The 25,129-nt window shown below is 39.3% G+C and overlaps 1 protein-coding gene across 3 annotated transcripts; it reads right to left on the bottom strand.

Annotated features, from left to right (window-relative positions):
- Positions 1-342: 342 nt before the first annotated feature.
- LOC138331695 (uncharacterized) lies at positions 343-25,129 on the bottom strand. Of its 3 annotated transcripts, none has more exons than XM_069279431.1 (4): positions 24,978-25,129; positions 22,269-22,529; positions 21,461-21,532; positions 343-12,041 (listed from the first exon to the last, which is right to left on the bottom strand). In XM_069279431.1, the coding sequence occupies exons 2-4, from the start codon at positions 22,426-22,428 to the stop codon at positions 6,910-6,912; spliced, it is 5,364 nt and encodes a 1,787-aa protein (XP_069135532.1). In that variant the 5' UTR covers positions 22,429-22,529; positions 24,978-25,129; the 3' UTR covers positions 343-6,909. The 3 variants fall into 3 exon arrangements, with proteins under 3 accessions (XP_069135532.1, XP_069135535.1, XP_069135534.1); XM_069279434.1 differs by having other exon boundaries at positions 24,984-25,108; XM_069279433.1 differs by lacking the exon at positions 24,978-25,129 and adding an exon at positions 24,286-24,461.

Here is a 25,129-nt window from a genome sequence, read left to right as displayed (position 1 = left end):
TGACAGGCGAAGCATGATGACTTTAGGTCATCATGACCCTTCGGGTAAGAAGGGTTAGATGACCTAGAAAGTTATGTGCTATTATTCCTTCTTGAAGTAGAATCTTAGGCTGCAGTGGTTAAGCGGGCAATGGACCGTGACATCTCACTACCAACCCTTCCATCACCTGTAGGACAAGTTCGCAACTTGCGGTAGGCAACTGCTAGGTATTGACGGACGATGATTGTTTTTGATCGAATACTTCGGTTTTATTTCGTTTCCAAAACTCGGTACGCTTGTTGTTAAACCAAACCTATAGAAACTGCACTGTTACTCAAGAACATAAATCGTATAGACAGAAGATCAACTTTAACATTTTACTTTGCAAAAATATTTGGAATAAACGCAAACTTCCCGTTAACATTTGATAAACTTTCGCAAACTTTCTCACACTTCTGTTGAATACTTAGGCACATAAAAATCAGCTCTCTACTGGTGTCCATTTTGTATACATTAACAAGTACATTATACTAATTCACAATTCTTAATTAGTGTTTATTTACACTTCCGATGGGATCACAAATCTACAAAATATTTATCAAATGTGAAAGCCTTATATAATTAGATATGGGCGAACCATTGATTAGCATATAAAGTAGATACAACGAGCCAACAAAAAATATATAAAGTTCTCAAAAATCTTTACTGGTTATAGTATAGTTTAAGTTGCACCAATGTTTACAGTAAATATTAACAAACAATTAATATCAACAACATTACAGTCATTGATTGGTGTGCCTCGTCAACACAAATGTTAATTATGATGATGTATGCTGTCATTAATCTCTGCATGCTGATTTTAATTTAAACTCATTTCCTGATAATACATTAGACCATAATATTGTCTGGCGTGAATTATAAACTAACTTGTTTTCCCGTGCGAATAAATCTCACTTATTTTTCAAGCATACTAGTAGGTACAGAAAATCTATATACTATTAAGTCGAAATCGCAAAATTTAATCGATGTGAAATGTCGTTAGGCTGGAAAACATAAAAGTGAGAGTCACCGTGAAATGTCGTTAGGTGGGAAAACATTAAATTGAATCACCGTGAAATGTCGTTTGGCGCGAAAACACTCAATTGAATCACCTTGAAATGTTGTTAGGCGCGAAAACACTCAATTGAATCACCTTGAAATGTCTTAAGGCGCGAAAACATTAAATTGAATCACCGTGGAATGTCGTTAGGTGGGAAAGCATTAAAGTGAATCGCAATTAAATGTCGTTAGGTGGGAAAGCATTAAAGTGAATCACCGTGAAATGTTGTTAGGCACGAAAACATTAAATTGAATCACCGTGTAGTGTCGTTAGGCGCGAAAACATTAAATTGAATCACCGTGAAATGTCGTTAGGTGGGAAAGCATTAAAGTGAATCGCAGTTAAATGTCGTTAGGCACGAAAACATTAAACTGAATCACCGTGAAATGTCGTTAGGCACGAAAACAATAAACTGAATCGCTGCAAAAATGAGTTAGTTTTCAGTTACAATAACATGTGAAATCATTACCACTATTCTTCAACCACCCCAGCCAATCTCTTAAGTCATTTATTCATAGAATAAAACATACTCATCATGCTAAATAACTATATTTCTAGAAGGTTTAAAATATACGTTCTTTATTCTGACCATCGATTTTTTTACTACAGATAGTCAAGAAACCATTTCCTCTGTATAATAATTTCGTATTTCCTGTTTTAAAGGCCTACTTCTTTTCCCAAACGACTTAGTTATCAAAATGGGAATGTAAAACGAGATTGATAATTTGTAAGTGACTCGCAAAAGTTATAATCTAAGCGTTAACCACGTATCATCAGTTTTTGATCACGTAAATTTAATAAGGCGGATAGTCTTATGTTTCCCGCCGTCATAATAACCGCGCGTTAGATGACTATCGGTTCAACAGACGATAAGTCAGAGAAATGAATCTTCACTATTACCTAAGATAACGCAGGGAATTTTGCATTTCTTTGCTGTCGTACATGTAAGGCCATCGATATCAAATTTATAATAATTGTTTTTATAACTACTTTTTTTTTGTTTCAGAAAGGAAGTGGACATGTAAGAACCATGATATAATAACACTATGTCAGGATTACCTATACTACTGTTAAGTTCCTGAAAACGTTAAAGAAAACGTGGGGTCATCTGTATGAATGTTTGCACTATTGTGATCGGAATAAGGAATGTCAAGACGGCAATATCACATAAATTGAAACCTCGAAGGGTATTACCAATCATATAAACGTTGACACTATATTGTAACAAAAGCCAATAACAAAATACAAAGGTAATAAAACAATATCCGGTAACAACATTAGAATTAAAGGAATAATTATCATCTTACAACCAACATATATACATCAATATAATTATTATAGGACTTTATCATTCAAACGGAACAGTGACAATTTTACAGAGAATAAAAGCATTTGATTGTGTCTTAACTGACAACAGTCGACAACATTTTAATACAGATAACATATTTCAATGAAACTATTTCGCTGTAAAACTTAACAATATGCCACTTACAATGTTACAGGGGTGTGTATGAAACATACAAATTGATATTCCAATCAGATCTGCAATACAAAAATTAAAAAATGAATACATTTTGAATAAAGATAAACATGTTGTCATGCGAGGATTTTGACAAAATTTGCGCCACATATATCTTTCTTTTAAATTGTCTGTATAGATGAACAGGAAAATAATAGATATAATAGGCAAGCTAATGGAATAATACAAATTATTTATCAATCAACATACAAAACATGCTTTACAATTGAAAAAGAAATATACATCGGGAACCAAACATCGAATAATTAACAATATTGTACCCACCTATATAAATCCCGTTAACCCGTTCGGAGAGGCCACGGTATCATTGAATGATCAGAGTATTCGAGTTACGTTAACTCGACATCAGAGGGACCTTTGCATCTATGAATTATTAGAGTATTCGAGTTACGTTAACTCGACATCAACCTTTGCATCTATGAATTATTAGAGTATTCGAGTTACGTTAACTCGACATCAACCTTTGCATCTATGAATTATTAGAGTATTCGAGTTACGTTAACTCGACATCAACCTTTGCATCAATGAATTAGCAAAGTATTCGAGTTACATTAACTCGACATCGACCTTTGCATCAATGAATTAGCAGAGTATTCGAGTTACATTAACTCGACATCAAAGGACCATGGTATCACAGAATTATCGGAAGTATGCAATAATAAAATAACATTGGTAGGCGAATTTAATCTTAACTATTCTGTATTTGCATATTACTGAGTTATCTACTCTTGCGGTTAGGTACTGATTGTGACGTAATGTGTTTGCGAGCGTAACGTCATACTTTTCCGAGAAAACGACGTGAATTGCGCTAACAAAATAATGACGTAACAATCGATACTTACCCGCAAGGGAGCTAACTCTGTAATATGCAAAGATGGAATATGGTTCATAATACATTCTCCGACCAAATTTTGTAAACCTTTCTGTTCAAAGTGCAGAAACGAATCGGCCCATCAGATTTAAGGTTCCAAATTAATATGCGCACATATGCAAGAATGATGCTAGTTGGTAAACTTGGCCGTGATAATCTACTGACGTCTCTACCGAGACGAAAGCGTGATTGACGGGCGTACAGACAGACAAACCAAAATTAATATCCAACATTTTGGTAAAGCGGAGGATAACGAAAAATATTATCGAAGTAACATTTCATATCCAGTAACTATCAAGCATCTATCAAAGTAATAATTCATTGCAGAAAATGGCAACATATTTGCATAAAGTACTTAACAAAGTAATAGATCATATATAGTATTAGGATAAATCCGTGAATCCATGAATATAAATTAGACAGTGGAAAACATTATTATGACTTTGATAACAACAATACCTCAAAGAACAACTTAAACATCTTCAACTAAACATAATACACAAGTATGAAAACAGGCATCTCACCAATATAAACTACAACATATGTGTCATTGATTGTATTTCAAAAACATAAAATTACTTGTATTAAGATTCCAAGATTTGAACAACGCAGTTACATGTTTTTGATTCTCTAATACTGTAGACATTTTCGCGTGTGTCTATTTTCGCGAGTTCAGCTTTAAACTTGTTCAAGGTGAAATGGTATTCGCGCTGTGCATTCACAGTCTGATGAATCACGTGTCAATATTTTATTTGTTGATATATTCATGCGAAATTATAACCGTGATGTTAGAACAATCTTCTAATCCACTTCACTGTATTGTGTTGTGAAAGTGATGATGTTAATATGTCTTATGTTCATACATGTGTGTTATGTGGCTTTGTTTTGGGACAATTCAGTCTAAGAGTGAATTAAAATTTGCACATATATCGGAAACAAACCAGTTCTAATGGAAGCTACATTAGTTGGTTTTACTGTGATATGCCAGAAAATCCAACTGTGGTGATAAGTGTGTGAAATGTTCAAATTCGCTCGCTGTCTGCAATTACTCATTGTGTTCGGACGTCTTGTATGCCGGACCCTGGTCTTTGCCAGTGGAGTAAAGCAAATGTCTCAAATCGCTCTCACAGTAGTGTGTTTACCTTTGTCAATATTTTTGTTGTGTTTCATAAGGAATGTAGAACAATATATTTATGCCATATTTTGAGTCATAGTAATGTATATTTTGTACCAGATTTCGCCGTACTGAATTGTCCCTGCAATTGAGTTGTATAATTATATAATTTAACTACTATATAGTATAGCGAGAACAGTGTACGACGGGTTAACAAAGAGGCAATGTTTTACACCTTTAGAAACGTTTAAGTAATGTAGAAAAATAAAGGAAAGACAAAGTAACCCTGTTATAAATTGCCATGAAATCAATATTGATTAATTTCTAAAGCGTTTTGTATGCGGCGTTACTGCGCATAATAAGGATGACGGTATGATATCGGGAATTAGCTAAATAAAATGTTCTTATTTCATCAGATCATTTTTGCCTTAAGGATTGATCACAACAGGATGATTTATTGTGTGTACAAATACACATGTCTTCATTAACAAGAGATCCCAGAGGGATCTTGGCGCCCACCGAAGAATGATCTTTGTCTGACAATGGAAAGATGGATCTTTTCTCTGCTTTTCAAACTTTTTCAAACATACTACATATAAAATTTGAGACAGATCGCTTCAGTACTTTCTGAGAATTAGCAGTAACAAACTTCAACTATCAAAATCCAAGATGACTGCCTGGCGGCAATCTTGTTGACCGATCGGTCCCAAAACGCAATATGCATAACTAGGGCCATAGGGGAACCTACATATGAAATTTGAGAAAAATCCCTTCCGTACTTCCTGAGAAATAGCTATAACAAACTTTTACTATCAAAATACTGCCTTGCGGCAATCTTGTTGACCGATCGGTCCCAAAACGCAATATGCATAACTAGGGCCATAGGGGAACCTACATATGAAATTTGAGAAAAATCCCTTCCGTACTTCCTGAGAAATAGCTATAACAAACTTTTACTATCAAAATACTGCCTTGCGGCCATCTTGTTGACCGATCCGTCCCAAAATGCAATATGCATAACACGGTCCCTAGGGAACCTACATATGAAATTTGAGACAGATCCCTTTAGTACTTTCTGAGAAATACCGATAACAAACTTTAACTATCAAAATCAAAGCTGGCTCCCTTGCGGCCATCTTGCTGATCAATCGGCCCCATATAGCAATACACACAACTTGGGCCCTAGGGAAACCTACATATGAAATTTGAAAACGATCCATTCCATACTTTCTGAGAAATAGCTATAACAAACTTTAATTATCAAAATCCAAGATGGCTGCCATTGTGTTGACCAACTGGTCCCAAAATGCAATATGCACAATTAGGGCCCTAGGGGAACATATATATGGAATTTGAGAAAGAACCTTTTTATACTTTCTGAGAAATAGCAATAACAAACTTTAAATATCAAAATCCAAGATGACTGCCTGGCGGCAATCTTATTGACCGATCGGTCCCAAAACGCAATATGCATAACTAGGGCCATAGGGGAACCTACATATGAAATTTGAGAAAAATCCCTTCCGTACTTCCTGAGAAATAGCTATAACAAACTTTTACTATCAAAATACTGCCTTGCGGCCATCTTGCTGACCGATCCGTCCCAAAATGCAATATGCATAACACGGTCCCTAGGGAACCTACATATGAAATTTGAGACAGATCCCTTTAGTACTTTCTGAGAAATACCGATAACAAACTTTAACTATCAAAATCAAAGATTGCTGCCAACTTTAACTATCAAAATCAAAGATTGCTGCCTGGCGGCCATCATGTCGACCAATTGGTCCAAAAATGCAATATGCACAACTTGGGCCCTAGGGAAACCTACATCTAAAATTTGAAAAAGATTCCTTCAGTACTTTCTGAAAATAGCGATTTATAACAAGAACTTTTAACGGACGGACGGACGGAACGAAGGATGGACGACGGACCACGGACAAGAAGCGATTTGAATAGCCAATCATCTAATGATGGTGGACTGAAAATCGTTGAAATCACACATGGAATAAATTGTTATCGGAAAACCTATTCAAGAAAATATTTACATCAATCACTATCATTCATTATCTCACTTTAAGTCACTCACGAGGCCACATCCTTGATTTCCACGCAAAAATATATTTCCGTTCCTGGGGAACTAGAAACGAAAAATTGAGTTTTCAACGATTTTCTTCCAGCATCAAGTGCAAAGGAGACAGTCTTCTTCGCTGTTAGCATCTTACAGTATCTTCGTGAAACATATATACATATATCTGTAATAATTGTTTGTGCGTCATCACGACATCCTTCTGCTGCATCACTTTTCAAACAAAGCTACCGTGAGCTTGATCAAGATGGCCATAACATGAACCACTCCCATCGAAATATTCCAAACACAACCAACAGATATGCTTTTTGCATGATAAACATGTTACATGCATGCAACCACCATTCTTTTCTATGGGCATGGCACAGTTAGGACATCTTTTGCGGTCGGCTGTATTCTCGGAGAACCACTTTCGCAAGGTCTGGTCTTCAGTTCCCTCGGCTTTGAACATGGCACATGTGATTCCAGTATGCCACTGTACGTGACAGCTTGTACATATCTTGATTTGACATTCTGGACAGGGAAAAGATATCCCGGGCTCTGTGATTCGGTACACGATAGGACAATCAGGTGTTATGCAAAAATGATATTGCGTTTTGTTTTCTTGAACAAATTTACCGACAGACGAATCGGCTAGGTCGGTTATTTTCATATAACCCATTTTTGACAGATTGTTGATATCTTGCCACGTAAAGGGAGTGTGGCAGTCTTCCTTTTCACACTCCAGTGGCAGCTCTCTATTAGTGATCGACGTTTGAATCTGTACCTGGATACATTCCTTACAGTAAGGATGGCCACAGCATTCTACACGGTACAAATCTTTACGCTCCACTGGACAGAAACATGTGACACATTCGGGATCATCTTCCTCTGTTTGTACAGCGCCAGGACTTAAAGTTTCCATCACTTTCCTAATGAGTGATTTAGCAGTACTGACAGAATCTTTTGATCCGAATAGCATCAATCGATGATTTCTTTGAAGTAATCGAACAGAAATAAGGCCAGTTTCTTCACACAGTTTAGAGAAATCAGATGTATATTTCAGGAAAATCGCCTTCAAAACACCTGGTGGCTTTCCCTCTCCTTTCAAATCCACAACTTCAGAGGAATCAGAGGTTATTTCTAACAGAAATTCGTCAATTTTCTGTTTTGCTTTTTGTCGGTTTTGTTGGAGCCCGTGGATGGAGACTGTCATCACCCGACTGTCTGTTAAGATGAGTGTTTCAGTTTGGCTCATGATCTGCTTCAATTTGTTACGGCCTTCCCATGTGAATAACGACTTCAGAGAGGCTGACTCGTCGCATTCGATCACTTCCCCTTTAATGATGTGTTGGAATGATCGTCTGGCTCGGACGAGGGTTTCAACGTCATCTGTACTTATTTCAACAACAACGTTTTCATTTCGAAGAGTTTTCGTTTTCATTCGAACTCCTTCTGCTTCAAGGTTTCTGACACACTGATTAACTGCATCGCCACTTTTATCGTATATTCTCTTCGGGATGAACAATGAGCAATTGAGAATAGGCTTAGCAGATACAGTCTGGTCGGTCATCACAAATTTGTGATCCATTTTTTCACAAACTTTTTGTCCATCTTCGGGCTTATCGAAAGTAACAAAGGCAGTAAAGTTGGTCTCTGTTTCTCGTTGAATGGGCTTCAGCTCCAATGTGTAGGCACCTTGATTTACATAGTTTTCGATTTCCACGCGAAGTCGTCGTTTAATCGCTCTGAGAATGTCTTCACTTTCGCTGTTGACCCTTTCCCTTATAATTGATGCCCTTGTTATACTAGTGGTTGGATCCAGGTTCAAAGTTGTGGCAATACTTTCCCTCAAAACATCTTCGTTTACATTTTGACTCAGTCCAGCTACGTGAATCTGTCCTTCTGTAGTTTGGTTGGCCCCTTTAGTTTTCGATGGTTTGATCTTGGCCTGTGAATTACCTACCATGATTTGACCATACCGAACAGCATTGTCGGCATCTATCAAACTACTGAATGTGACGAATCCAAAGCCCCGTGATCGTCTCCGACACCACTGTATGCGAACGGTGAATTTATCAGATTGATCACTTATCAATCGAACACTTGGGCGAGCAGAGAGATCAGGATTCCCTGTCGTGTTTGTAACTGCTCGTACAGCATCCTCTGTTTTCTGATATATAACCTGACCCCAGAGCGACGGTGCATTCTTCTTGAAATGGTATTTGTTACACTTTTCTATTGTTCCAAACTGGCTAAAATGTTGGAAAACTTCATCATATTCCAGCTCCTGTGTTTTGTTTACGGCACAGTGTATCATCACAACCTTGTACTCATCTGGCATAAACATCGCCTTGGTACAGCCCCCAGCTCCTAGGACAGCACGTACTGACCGACCAGTTGATTTAGTGCCCAGTTTTTCCTCCCTTTCCTCACTGAGGAACTTCTCTTTGATTGGTTTTAACATCTCATCCAGCGATCTTTCCAATATTTCCTTTTTGAGTGTGTTTGAGAATATCTTCACTTCTCCCACTTCACGGTCAGCTTCAACAACAACGACGGACCCGGAACACTTTTCTATCAAGCTTGCTTCGAATGTCCTGAGAGCTGTGTATCTCGGCCCAACAATTTCCCTGAAAACTTGTGATCCCACACAAGTTGTTATGATTGGTATGATTCGTTTGCTCTTAGCTTCTTCAATGTTCACATCCAATAGTCCCTCCTCAATGCCACGTAACACCATTTCCTCGCTAATTGGCGTTATACTCATCGCAAAGTCCCTAGATGTCCTCATCACTTGATCAAAGACAAGCCACTCTGGTTGACTACCCAAAGACATCAAGGCTGATGATGGATGGACTTCAACTCTCTGGTCCTTTGCAGCAAGAACATATCCGGCCTTTGGATGTCCCAGATAATGGCTAATGTTTCCACTGAATATCTTTAGAATGGGTTTTATCAGCTTGTGGTCAGCGTTTTTCGCATCCTCGAATTGAAAAGGTACTTCTATTTTCATTTCTCTCTTCAATGTGATCAAAACATCCTTGACGACTTCCTTGATTCCTTTCATCGCCTTGCCATTTATAGACTGATTAAAACACCACGTTCCCCTTGATTTTTCACGCTGACGAGTCCATTCTCTGAAAACGTTCAACATAGTCATCAAGTCGCCATCTGCATGACAAAAAGGCACTTTCTTTCGATCGGCTTGCTCTTTTTCTTCAGTTGTTCCAGCTCGGTAAAAAACAGAACCTCCGCTACAAGCTGCAGCTACAACTATTCCCTCTAAACCAACATCTATCGCCAATGTGTCATATACAAAAACTCCAAATTTAGGATCAAAAGGTAACTTAGAAATCCATTTGCCAAGATCGGTTATTTTTCTTTCAGATATAGCTTCAAGTTTTTCTAACTCGCTTACAGCGCTTTCCATGTTTTCTTTTGATGGAGCCATGACAAAATCAAATTCCAGTGGATCTATGTCAAGTTCAAAAAGCTTCAACATTGCCTGACCCAAATTCACGCGCAAAATCTCAGGGACCATGTTCGTTTTCATTTTGTCATATTCCTCGTTTGTATATAAACGAAAGCATACCCCAGGGCCAAGACGTCCCGCGCGACCTTTTCGCTGGTCAGCTGAGCTTTTCGTTACAGTTGTTACTGCCAATGTGTTCATTTTCCGTTTTGGATCATAGCTCATCTCCTTTACCAGGCCAGTGTCGATCACATATCGGATGCCAGGAATGGTAACCGACGTCTCAGCACTGTTGGTGGCAAAAACTATTTTCCGTTTACCAATAATGCTGTCAAAGACTTTTCTTTGTTCGTCAGCTTGGAGTTTCCCATGCAGTTCCATGCAAACATAATTTTGATTTCTTCCTTCCGTGTAATTAATAAACTTTTCACAACATACTTCTGTCTCATTAGGAGAAGTAACAAACACAAGGATGTCTCCATCAGTTGGATTGTAGTGAACATCTATTGCTTTCTGGACACATTCCTCAATGTAGTTCGAGAAAGATTCTTGATCAGAATTAACTTCTTTCCATATGATCTCTACCGGAAACATCCTCCCTGAAACTTGTAGTACTGGGCAATGGCCAAAGTATGTGACGAAGACTGCAGGATCAATGGTGGCAGATGTGATTACCACACGAAGGTCTGTGCGCACATCAAGGCAGCTTTTTATCATACCAAGGAGTAGATCAGTGTATATACTTCGCTCGTGTGCTTCGTCAATGATGATACAAGAAAATGAGGACAGACTTCTATCACGAAGGCATTCCTTCAAAAGAACATGATCTGTCATAAACAGAACTTTTGTATCAGGTGTTTTCTTTTCTTGAATCCCAACCTTATACCCAATCACATCTCCTACCTCGGTGCCCATCTCGCTCGCCACATGTGTAGCAACACTTACGGCAGCTATCTTGCGTGGTTGAGTGCAAGCAATCAATCCTGAATTAGCGTGTCCACTTTGATAAAGATACTGGGCCATCTGTGTGCTTTTCCCTGATCCTGTCTCCCCAATTATTATTGATACTTGGTTATTCTTCACCACATCCAGGATATCCGTTCTTCTAGCATACATCGGCAAAGCTTTCTCAAGTCTGTTGCATTCTACACCAAATGCTTTCAAAATGTCCATGGCTGGTTTTTCACATATAGGAGAGTTATCAATTTCGACAAATTTTTGATGAACTGTTGCAAGAAAATTTTGAAATTCAACTTTTTGGAGTTTCAGTTCTTTCAATTTGTCTTCCAATGCTTTCAGCTCTTGACAAGTAACTTCGAAATCTTCTAGAGACAAATATTTAGGTTTTGAGCCCTGGCGTTTTGCTATTTTTTCTTGTAGCTCTTCGATCTTAGTTTCGTGTGCTCTAAAAGACGAGTCTGCCCTCTTCGCTATCTCTTCTGTACATTTTTCGAGAAAAAGTTGAGCTTTCTCTTCTGTTGACATTGGTAGACTGCGTGCTTCTTCCAACGAATAAAAACAGCAAACTTTTGTGTGGCATTTATCATTACTTTTTTCTAGCTCCTCCACCAGGCGTTCAGCATCAATTCTACTTGGGCATTCCAAACGGACAACTGTGTTCCCAGTAGGTGCATCAATGGTTTGTTCTACCAAAGTGAATGACATTTTGTCTGGTAGCCTCTGTGAAATGTACCTAAACATGTCAAAATCTTCATGAATGGTCTCAGCAAATTTCACAAACAATGCTGTTTTCGGTTTTGTGTGCTTGGCTTCAATACCTCTATGTTTATATCCTAGTTCATCAACTGACCTGTTCCGGTTGTTGGTATAGTGTTGTGATCCCTCATGGTAGTAGGTCTTGGCCAATTTTCCTTGTTCATCTAACCGTGACAAACCTGAAACAATAAATGCAAACCATGTTAAAGCCATAGAAAACAAGATCATTAAGTCAATGGCTAACCTATAATCCCCCATCCTCAATGCATCTAATGTTGGTGTTATTTAATCACCTGCATGCACTTTGACTTGTGTTGTTATAGTTTTAAGTATACACAGTATGTAATATCTTAACATGATCTGGTTACAATAGAAGCAAAAATATTTGAACAACAGTACAAATGATAATGTCAGTCAATGGAAAGCATCTTTTCTCCTTTTTCCCTCTTCCTTTGAAATATTTATAATAGTGTAAACTTTACATTAAGTCTGCAGAGCAGGCACACATTCCAATTGTCAAATCCAATATAGTCACTCTCTGCCATGCTGTGTTTGGCTTTGTTCCAAAATGGATATGCAAAATTAGAGACCAGGACGAACTTACAAATTCAACTTCAGGAAGACCTCTCCCAATACTTTTTACAGAATGTTTTCAAATCTTAATAGGACTGCATGTTATCCATTCTCTTTCTGATCTTAAAAGAAACGCAATGGACAGAACTACAGCAAACAAGGGGTACCTGCATATGAAATACAATGATAACAAACTTCAATCTTCAAAATATGATAATGCTGACTGTCGGTCAGTCTGTTTTCATATCTGTCCTATAATTATAGATGGATTCCCATAGCCCATACAGATAAAGTTTCATTACACGTTTTCAAAACATTGGTACACACCCATTTTAAAAAGAACCGATACTCTTATCAATACTTGAAAAATATAAACACATGATTTTCTAATGAAATCCAAATGGAAATAGGGACTAAATGAAGGAGACAGAGTAAAAGTCTTGCAGATCTGTTTTATAATGAAAACTACATTGTTTTACAACAATTTGTCTATTTTCTTATATAATTACAATGTCAAAGCAAATAAAATCTATATGTAGTAACAGTAGTATGGTAGATAACCAGTGAATTTCTTCAGTTCAGGTATCATTAAAATACCAGTATCGATTCATTAATATGGTATGGTATCATACCATTTCATTCTTAACGGCATCCAAACCTACCTACAATGCATTCAATATTTAAGATAGATAACAAACTTAAAAATACATGTAGCTACCTGTCTGACATCTTGATGTCTGATAAGTCCAAAAATACCATGCATAACTAGGGCCCATGGGGAGTCTAGATATTAAATTTGGGACAGGTCCTTTCTAGATCTATATTATATCTAAGACAGACCTTTTCAGAGAAATATAGTGATAATAAACATCATTATCAAAAGCATGTCGGCCATCTCGTTACATAATCAGCCCTGAAATGCAATACATACAACTTCGGCTGAAAGAGATCCATTCAGTACTCTGTGAGAAATTGAGATAACAAACTTCAATTGTCAAATTCCAAGATGGCTGCCTATCACCATCTTGTTTTCAGATCAATCTAACAATGTGATATGCATATCAAGGCACCAAGGAAAACCAAAAGTGATATTTAAGTAGTAACTGCACTATACCTATAAAATGTACATGCATGTTACTTTTAAGTCCAATGTATGATAATTTCCAGTATTAACTGTGGCAATTTATCTCTGGTGTATTATTACCTTCATAACATTTTAAGATGTCACAAAATGACTGGATCTATGTCTTTGAAAGTATTCACAAATGTTTTTTTAATTTTAGATCAATATGACATTTCGTTCTAATCATATTGGTGCCAACCAAAGAATGATCTACGTCTGATAATAGAAAGAGGGATATCTTTTCGCTACTTTTCAAAGTTTAACTACATAGGATATTTAAGAAAGAATCCTTCAGTACTTTATGAGATATAGTGGTAACTAATTTCAACCATCAAAATCCAATATGACTGCCTCTCAGCCATTTTGTTGACCAATTAGTCGCAAAAAGCAGTTTAATGATGCAGGACAGGTCAAAATCGAATATAGCGACATGTAATGAGACAAGAAAGGTCACTACAGGACATGACGAAATGTAATGAGACAGGACAGGTCACTAAAGGACATGACGAAATGTAATGAGACAGGACAGGTTACTACAGGACATGACGACATGTAATGGGACAGGACAGGTCACTACAGGACGTGACGACATGTAATGAGACAGGACAGGTCACTACAGGACATGACGACATGTAATGAGACAGGACAGGTCACTACAGGACATGACGACATGTAATGAGACAGGACAGGTCACTACAGGACATGACGACATGTAATGAGACAGGACAGGCCACTACGGGACATGACGACATAAATGAGACAGGACAGGTCACTACAGGACATGACGACATGTAATGAGACAGGACAGGTCACTACAGGACATGACGACATGTAATGAGACAGGACAGGTCACTACAGGACATGACGACATGTAATGAGACAGGACAGGTCACTACAGGACATGACGACATGTAATGAGACAGGACACAGGTCACTACAGGACATGACGACATGTAAGAGACAGGACAGACGGACATGACGACATGTAATGAGACAGGACATGCACTACGGGACATGACGACATAAAATGAGACAGGACAGGTCACTACAGGACATGACGACATGATAATGAGACAGGACAGGTCACTACAGGACATGACGACATGTAATGAGACAGGACAGGTCACTACAGGACATGACAATATGTAATGAGACAGGACAGGTCACTACAGGACATGACGACATGTAATGAGACAGGACAGGTCACTACAGGACATGACAAAATGTAATGAGACAGGACAGGTCACGAAAGGACATGATGACATGTAATGAGACAGGACAGGTCACTACAGGACATGACGAAATGTAATGAGACAGGACAGGCCACTACGGGACATGCCGACATGTAATGAGACAGGACAGGTCACGAAAGGACATAATGACATGTAATGAGACAGGACAGGTCACTACAGGACATGACGAAATGTAATGAGCCAGGACAGGCCACTACGGGACATGCCGACATGTAATGAGACCAGGTCAGGTCACTATGGGACATGACGACATGTAATGAGACAGGACAGGTCACTACAGGACATGACGACATAAAATGAGACAGGACAGGTCACTACAGGACATGACGACATGTAATGAGACAGGACAGGTCACTACAGGACATGACGACATGTAATGAGACAGGACAGGTCACTACAGGACATGACGACATGTAATGAGACAGGACAGGTCACTACAGGACATGACGAAATGTAATGAGACAGGACAGGTCACGAAAGGACATGATGACATGTAATGAGACAGGACAGGTCACTACAGGACATGACGAAATGTAATGAGCCAGGACAGGCCACTACGGGACATGCCGACATGTAATGAGACCAGGTCAGGTCACTATGGGACATGACGACATGTAATGAGACAGGACAGGTCACTACAGGACATGACGACATAAAATGAGACAGGACAGGTCACTACAGGACATGACGACATGTAATGAGACAGGACATGCCACTACGGGACATGACGACATAAAATGAGACAGGACAGGTCACTACAGGACATGACGACATGTAATGAGACAGGACAGGCCACTACATGACATGACGACATGTAATGAGACAGGACAGGCCACTACGGGACATGCCGACATGTAATGAGACAGGACAGGCCACTACGGGACATGACGACATAAAATGAGACAGGACAGGTCACTATGGGACATGACGACATGTAATGAGACAGGACAGGCCACTACAGGACATGACGACATAAAATGAGACAGGACAGGTCACTACAGGACATGACGACATGTAATGAGACAGGACAGGTCACGAAAGGACATAATGACATGTAATGAGACAGGACAGGTCACTACAGGACATGACGAAATGTAATGAGCCAGGACAGGCCACTACGGGACATGCCGACATGTAATGAGACCAGGTCAGGTCACTATGGGACATGACGACATGTAATGAGACAGGACAGGTCACTACAGGACATGACGACATAAAATGAGACAGGACAGGTCACTACAGGACATGACGACATGTAATGAGACAGGACATGCCACTACGGGACATGACGACATAAAATGAGACAGGACAGGTCACTACAGGACATGACAACATGTAATGAGACAGGACAGGCCACTACATGACATGACGACATGTAATGAGACAGGACAGGCCACTACGGGACATGCCGACATGTAATGAGACAGGACAGGTCACTACGGGACATGACGACATAAAATGAGACAGGACAGGTCACTATGGGACATGACGACATGTAATGAGACAGGACAGGCCACTACAGGACATGACGACATAAAATGAGACAGGACAGGTCACTACAGGACATGACGACATGTAATGAGACAGGACAGGCCACTACAGGACATGACGACATAAAATGAGACAGGACAGGTCACTACAGGACATGACGAAATGTAATGAGGTAGGACAGGTCGTTACAGGACATGCCGACATGTAATGAGACAGGACAGGTCACTTCAGGACATGCCGACATGTAATGAGACAGGACAGGCCACTACAGGACATGACGACATGTAATGAGACAGGACAGGCCACTACAGGACATGCCGACATGTAATGAGACAGGACAGGTCACTACAGGACATGACGACATGTAATGAGACAGGACAGGCCACTACGGGACATGCCGACATGTAATGAGACAGGACAGGCCACTACACGACATGACGACATGTAATGAGACAGGACAGGCCACTACGGGACATGCCGACATGTAATGAGACAGGACGGGCCACTACGGGACATGACGACATGTAATGAGACAGGACAGGTCACTACAGGACATGACGACATGTAATGAGACAGGACAGGTCACTACAGGACGTGACGACATGAAATGAGACAGGACAGGTTACTTCAGGACATGACGACATGAAATGAGACAGGACAGATCACTACAGGACGTGACGACATGAAATGAGGCAGGACAGGCCACTACGGGACATGACGACATGAAATGAGACAGGACTGGTAACTACAGGACGTGACGACATGTAATGAGACAGGACAGGTCACTACGGGACATGAAGACATGACAACATGTATTAGGACAAGATGAGATGAATTGTGTATGCTACCCCTCTTTCATTTCCTGGTGGGGACTTATCTTACCAAAGCCAAATTCATTTATCCAGAGCTACAAAGCATTTCTTTTATCATAATACATTGCCAAATATGAATCTACTATGTTTACTTCATTATACATGTTTAATAATTATTTGAACAAAATAGTGAGATTTAAAATAAAAAAATGGGTTTGTATACTGTATAATTGTTATATATTGGTGGTTTAAAATTTTATAATGGACTGTTTGGAGCTCAACATTAAGGTTTGTTTTCGCAAATCATCGTTCTACTTATCTATTTTAAAAGATCAAGGTGTGACATGTAAACTGATAAGTTTAGAAAACAAGAGGCCCAGAGGGCCTGCATCGCTCACCTGGTTTGTAATGCCAAGTAATGTTCTGAATACAGGTTCATTGTTTCTTTTCTGAAGGAATTTGAATATATACCTTTAAATCCCCTATTAGGCCCACCCCTCCTGCCCCCGGAGGGTCAGAGCCAAAGTTTATATAAGTTCTGTTCCCCTTCCCCCAAGGATGTTTGTGGCCAAATTTGGTTACAATCCATGGAGAACTCTATGACAAGTAGCGATTTAAAGGATTTACCTCTATTTCCCCTATTGGGCCCCGCCCCTCCTACCCCCGGGGGGTCAGAGCCATAATTTATACAAGTTCTGTTCCCCCTCCCCCAAGGATGTTTGTGGCCAAATTTGGTTACAATCCATGCAGAACTCTATGACAAGTAGCGATTTAAAGGATTTACCTCTATTTCCCCTATTGGGCCCCGCCCCTCCTGCCCCCGGGGGGTCAGAGCCAAAATTTATACAAGTTCTGTTCCCCCTCCCCCAAGGATGTTTGTGGCCAAATTTGGTTACAATCCATGCAGAACTCTATGACTAGTTGCGTTTAAAGGAAATGTTGACGGACAGAAGGACGCCGACGGACGACGGACGACGCACCATGACATAAGCTCACCGGCCCTTCGGGCAAGGTGAGCTAAAAAATCATAAGGTCTTACAGTTTGGGAAACACAATAAATTGCTGAATTTAGCGTAATTAAACCTGCCATGAATATTAGCAACTATATTGTAGAAAGTGGCATATTCACTGAATTTCCTGAGAACTTATCAGGCATTATGAAATATTGCCTTATCAATGCCCATTCTATTTCATTGATTAAATATTAAGGTTTGCATTATCATATCAATCAACTATTATCAGTGAATGAGCTGGGTGTTCCATAAATGGGGTCCTTCTCATATACAAGAGATCCCAGAGGGATCTTGGTGCCCACCAAGGAATGATATATATGTCTGACAATGGAAAGATGGATCTTTTCTCTACTTTTCAAACTTTTTCAACATACTACGTATAAAATTTGAGACAGATCGCTTCAGTATTTTCTGAGAACGAGCAGTATCAAACTTCAACTATCAAAATCCAAGATTGCTCCTTGACGGTCATCTTGTTGATCAATCGGTCCCAAATCACAATATGCACAACAAGGCCCTAGGGGAACCTACATATAAAATTTGAGAAAAATCCCTTCAGCACTTTCTGAGAAATAGCAGTAACAAATTTTAACTATCAAAATCCAAGATGACTGCCTAGTGGCCATCTTGCTGACCGATTGGTCCCAAAATGCAATACGCACAACTAGGTCCCTAGGGGAAACCTGCATATGAAATTTGAGAAAGATTCCTTCAGTACTTTCTGAGAAACAGCAATAACAAACCTTAAATATCAAAACCCAAGATGGCTGCCTGGTGGCCATTTTGATAACCAATTGGTCCCAAAATGCAATATGCACAATTAGGGCCCTATGGGAACCTACAAATGAAATTTGAGACAGATCTCTCCAGTACTTTCTGAGAAATAGCGATAACAAATTTTAAGTATCAAAATCAAAGATGGCTGCTTGGCTGCCATCTTGTTGACCGATTGGTCCCAAAACCTATAATGCATAACAAGGTCCCTAGGGGAACCTACACATGAAATTTGAGACAGATCCCTTCAGTACTTTCAGAGAAATAGCAATAACAAACTAAGCTATCAAAATCCAAGATGGCTGCCTGGTGGACATCTTGTTGATCAATTGGACCCAAAATGCAATATGCACAACTAGGGCCCTAGGGGAACATTCATATAAAATTTGAGAAAGATTCCTTCAGTACTTTCTGAGAAAAAGCGATAACAAACTTTAGCTATCAAAATCCAAGATGGCTGCCTGGTGGACATCTTGTTGATCGATTGGTCCCAAAATGCAATATGCACAACAAGGTCCCTAAGGGAACCTACATATGAAATTTGAGACAGATCCTTCAGTATTTTCTGAGAAAAAGCGATAACAAACTTTAACTTTCAAAATCCAAGATGGCTGCCTGGCGGCCATCTTATTGACCGATTGGTCCCAAAATGCAATATGCACAACTAGCGCCCTAGGGGAACCTACATATGAATTTTGAGACAGATCCTGTCAGTACTTTCTGAGAAATAGTGATAACAAGAATTGTTAACGGAAGGACGGAAGGACGGATGGATGGAAGGACGGACCATGAACCATGGAAAAAAGCGATTTGAATAGATGGCAATACTTTTTCTAAATTAATAGTGTGTCACAATAAGTTACATGTACACATTATTCAAGTTATTTGATTTGAATTCTGATGATGGTAGGCTAAAAATGGGGTCCCCTTATGTAATTGGAATGGAGTTCCACAAAAAACAGGAGTGCTTTTGATTTTCTCTGCTTAAAAAGTATATGGGGACAGCTTAAATGCAAACTATTTGAAAAAAGCCTTGAGATCTTCAACAAGATGCCCAGAGGGCCTGAATCGCTCACCTGGTTTGTAATGTCAAGTCATGTTCTGAATACAGGTTCATTGTTTCTTTTCTGAAGGAATTTGAATATTTACCTCTTATTTCCCTATTGGGCTCCGCCCCTCCTGCCCCCGGGGGGTCAGAGCCAAAATTTATACAAGCTCTGTTCCCCTTCCCCAAAGGATGTTTGTGGCCAAATTTGGTTACAATCCATGCAAAACTCTAGGACAAGTAGCATTTTATAGGATTTACCTCTATTTCCCATATTGGGCCCAGCCACTCCTGCCCCTGACGGGTCAGAGCCAAAACTTATACAAGTTCTGTTCCCCTTCCCCCAAGGATGTTTGTGGCCAAATTTGGTTACAATCCATGCAGAACTCTAGAACAAGTAGTGATTTATAGGATTTACCTCTATTTCCCCTATTGGGCCCCGCCCCTCCTGCCCCCGGGGGGTCAGAGCCAAAATTTATACAAGTTCTGTTCCCCTTCCCCCAAGGATGTTTGTGGCCAAATTTGGTTACAATCCATGTAGAACTCTAGGACAAGTAGCGATTTATAGGATTTACCTCTATTTCCCCTATTGGGCCCCGCCCCTCCTGCCCCCAGGGGGTCAGAGCCAAAATTTATACAAGTTCTGTTCCCCTTCCCCCAAGGATGTTTGTGGCCAAATTTGGTTACAATCCATGCAGAACTCTAGAACAAGTAGTGATTTATAGAATTTACCTCTATTTCCCCTAAAGGGCTCCGCCCCTCCTGCCCCCGGGGGGTCAGAGCCAAAACTTATACAAGTTCTGTTAACCTTCCCCCAAAGGATGTTTGTAGCCAAATTTGGTTACAATCCATGTAGAACTCTAGGACAAGTAGCGATTTATAGGATTTACCTCTATTACCCCTATTGGGCCCCGCCCCTCCTGCCCCGGGGGGGTCAGAGCCAAAATTTATACAAGTTCTGTTAACCTTCCCCCAAGGATGTTTGTGGCCAAATTTGGTTACAATCCATGCAAAACTCTAGGACAAGCAGCGATTTATAGGATTCACCTCTATTTCCCCTATTGGACCCTGCCCCTCCTGCCCCTCCTGCCCCCGGGGGATCAGAGCCAAAATTTATACATGTTCTGTTTCCCTTCCCCCAAGGATGTTTGTGGCCAAATTTGGTTACAATCCATGTAGAACTCTAGGACAAGTAGCGATTTAAAGGATTTACCTCTATTTCCCCTATTGGGCCCCGCCCCTCCTGCCCCCGGGGGGTCAGAGCCAAAATTTATACAAGTTCTGTTCCCCTTCCCCCAAGGATGTTTGTGGCCAAATTTGGTTACAATCCATGCAGAACTCTATGACAAGTAGCGATTTAAATTAAATGTTGACGGATGGACGGACGGATGGTTGACGGACGACGGACCCCACGCCATGACATAAGCTCACCAGCCCTTCGGGCCAGGTGAGCTAAAAATGGTTTGTAAACAAACTTCTATTTCCTCTGGTCTGATAGACAGTTTCCAACTCACCAGGAGAACCTTGTTTAAATGTCTGATTTTCCTCATTCATTTCACTGCTGTATCCGTAGCCCAATTCTTTATCTGTTGAAGAATTGAGAGAAAAAAATCATAAACTAAAAGCAAAATTTGTAGTTATGTATGATAGTGTTTTTTGTTTTTTTGTTGTTAATAAAACAACACTTCATCAAGACAATGTCAGGATCGTTTCAGCTAAATAACATGGGTAGAACTTAATTAAGAAGATGTTTAAAATTTGTTTTCAAGATGGCAGCTGTGGCATCCATCTTTAATTTTCGATCAACCAAAAAAACAACAACACTTGGTGGAGACTATGTCAGGATCAAACAGGCAAGATTGAGCTAAGTCCTGCTGATGGAACTTTAGAAGACCTTCAAAGGGTGTTTTTAAGATGGCAATACTTTTTCTAAAATTAATATTGTGTCACAATAAGTTACATATACACATTATTCAAGTTAAAATTCAACTCAATATATATATAACTAGCCTGTACAAGCTCTATAAATAATGCACTCCTTCTTTTTAAGGTCTCCAGTTCCAAATAAATCTTCAATCTTTATCAAATACATACTGAAAATATCAATACCATATACATTGTATCAATAAAGAAAAATTTTGTCATCTTTTGCTCATTGATTTGTGGTTCTTACCAAGTACATAGCTTTGTCAAATATCTAAATATGATCCCATTACATACAAGAGCTCTAATTTCCTGAAATGTTCATGCACTTTCGGTGTTTTGCCATGCTTATTCAGACAAATATGTTGTATTTTTTTTAGTAAGCATAAATTCAATCACCTTTCCCAGAAATGTTGGTATCTGATGGCAGTTGTTTTATTCTGCCTTTCCTTAACACTTGTGTTGGTACCATGTCCATCCCAAAGGCTCCTCTCTGACGAAATGGTCCTTGGTGAATTGGAGCTGCGGCCCCTGGAACATTCCCACCGCAGTCTGACATGTTTTCATCAGATGCTTGTTTTGAAGATGAAGAAGATGGTGTCAGGTTCTTTTGTTTCAGTCCTTAATTCATGGTGATGAGCTATCTAACAAGTCCACCATCTGAAATATGGAAAATTCTTAGAAAATTTATTTTTCTATTGACACAACCATATTCAGAATGTGATGTGTAAAATTATAGACATTGATCTCTATGTTACACCAATTGACCAGGTTTGAACAAAATTGATAAACAAGAGGCCCATTGGGCCTGTACTGCTCACCTGTTTCAGGCTAAGAACACAAGCTACCAACTTGAAGGCTTTAGAATTGAACTTAATCTATTTATTTCTACAGATGGATTTTAAAGAATTTGCTATATTTCCCCTATAGGGCCCTGCCCCTCTGGCCCCTGGGGGAACCGCCCCACCATTTATACACAATTGGTTCCACTTCACCTAAGGAAGCGCCAGACTAAATTAGAACACACTTCACCTAAGGAAGCATCAGACTAAATTAGAACTAAACCCCTTCATTCCCACAGAAGAAGAAGGAATTTAAAGAATTTGCTATATTTTCCCTATTAAGCCCCGCCCATCAGGCCCATGGAGGACCAGACCCACCATCTATACAAAATTGGTTTCCCTTTATCCATGGAAGCTTCAGACCAAATTAGAACTAAATCCCTTCATTCCTACAGAAGAAGAAGGATTTTAAAGAATTTGCTATATTTCCCCTATTTGGCCCCGCCCTCCAGGCCCCTGGGGGGACCAGACCCACCGTTTATACAAAATTGGTTTCCCTTCACCCAAGGAAGCTTCAGACCAAATTAGAACTAAATCCCTTCATTCCCACAGAGGAAGAAGGATTTTAAAGAATTTGCTATATTTCCCCTATTGGGCCCCGCCCCTCAGGCCCCTGGGTGGCCAGTGTCACCATTTATACAAGATTGGTTCTCCTTCACCTAAAGAAGCTTCAAACCAAATTTAGTGAAAATCTATTCAGCCATTTATGACTAGTAGGGATATTCGTGAAAAGTTGACGGATGACGAACCCCGGATGCCGCGCCATTACATAAGCTCACCGGCCCTTCGGACCAGGTGAGCTAAAAACAAGGAGCCGCAAAGCGTGGAATTATATATATCCCCCGCGCCCCGCAGTTGGAATAAAACCCAAATACATGATCAAGGTCAAAGTAATTAACACTTATTCAAATATAGCTTTAAATGTATGCGAGTATTGTAAAACTGGAAAAAAAATAACACGGGTAACAATAAGAAACTGTAATTTGGTATTTTTGACTGAGTTTCCAAAGTACAGAAAAAAATCCGAAAATTGAAGGTCCATAACAGCAAAAGCCACAACTAGAGCACTTGTCTGATATATACAGAAAGTTTCTTGGAGCTGCATTGAACAGTTTTGGAGTTATAGCTCGGAAACAAAAAGAAACAGTAATTTGGTATTTTTTACTAAGTTTCCATGGTAACCGAAAAAAATTCCTAAAATGGAAGGCTCGAAATAGCAAATTGCACAACTAGGCCACTTGTCTGATATATTCAGAAAGTTTCATGACGCCTTGTTAAACAGTTTTGGAGTTATAAGTCCGGAAACAAAAGGAAATGCATTTCGCAGAGGATAATTAATAAGTCATTGACAATTTTACAAAGCCTGTTTATATTGACCTGGTTATCATGGCAACCAAAATATTGGCAAAAACATAACCTGCATGCACATTGCACATCTACATATGGTTCCAACATTGCCGCCACGTTTCATTCAAAAATGATCTAGTAGTTTTCAGTCTAAATATTTTTTTTCTACAGACAAATCAAGGAGATATTTGGAATCTATGTATTATAAAATTAGAGAAATTAAGTACTCTGTTCACACTCGAAACGCCTCGGATGTAACTATCGTACATTGACCTCTCATGTGACACAAGGGCATCCATTTTGAAACTAAGGTACTTTTTTCATGGTTGTCATCGAGGATACAACCCCTCGAAAAGTGTCAGTTCATCGATGCTGTATGTTGTCCATCTCAAAGAAATGGTGACATTCAATTTCTTAAAATATGACTTAAAAGTTCTATGTACATTTCAATAACTATTCATTTTCTGATACGCAGTAAGGGCGTAATTAGATTTTCTGGTGAATAAAATGATTGATTTTTTTACATATTCCCACACCAATCAGATAATGTTTCAGTTAAATTGCACTGGTAGAACTTGAGCGAAGTTTGCATATACAAAATGTACATTGTTTATAGTGGCTGTCAGGTGGCCATCTTGGATTATGTAATTGACACTAAAAACACTATAAACACTTCACTTCATGTCTGAATGAATAAATATAAAATGGCATTAGTCTAATAGCCTGTGCGGCTGATGATCAGCTGATGTACATGTACTGTACAGTAACTGGCTTGTACTAAATCATTTGTAGCGGAAAAGATACTTCCGTCTGACTGACTTCAGAAGGTGATATCTGTGCCGCTCTGTACTGTTACAAGTACATTTTGTATTTATGTAAAACACCAATCAAAATGAAGACCCACTGTCAAAATACTCACATAAACATAAAACATTTCGTTCACCCAACATTAAATTTGTAGGTATGTATCACATGCGATAAAGTATTCTCGTTATTCAAGGTTGTGTATTTTCTATAAATCACATCCTGTTAAATACACCTGGAATTTCGAATATGCTTGCTACTTTCACT

The sequence above is a fragment of the Argopecten irradians genome, chromosome 9, assembly GCF_041381155.1.
Source record: "Argopecten irradians isolate NY chromosome 9, Ai_NY, whole genome shotgun sequence".
In the NCBI taxonomy this organism is placed as follows: domain Eukaryota; kingdom Metazoa; phylum Mollusca; class Bivalvia; order Pectinida; family Pectinidae; genus Argopecten; species Argopecten irradians.
The sequence above is the reverse complement of the archived record's forward strand: the minus strand, read 5'-3'. Positions and strand labels throughout refer to the sequence as shown.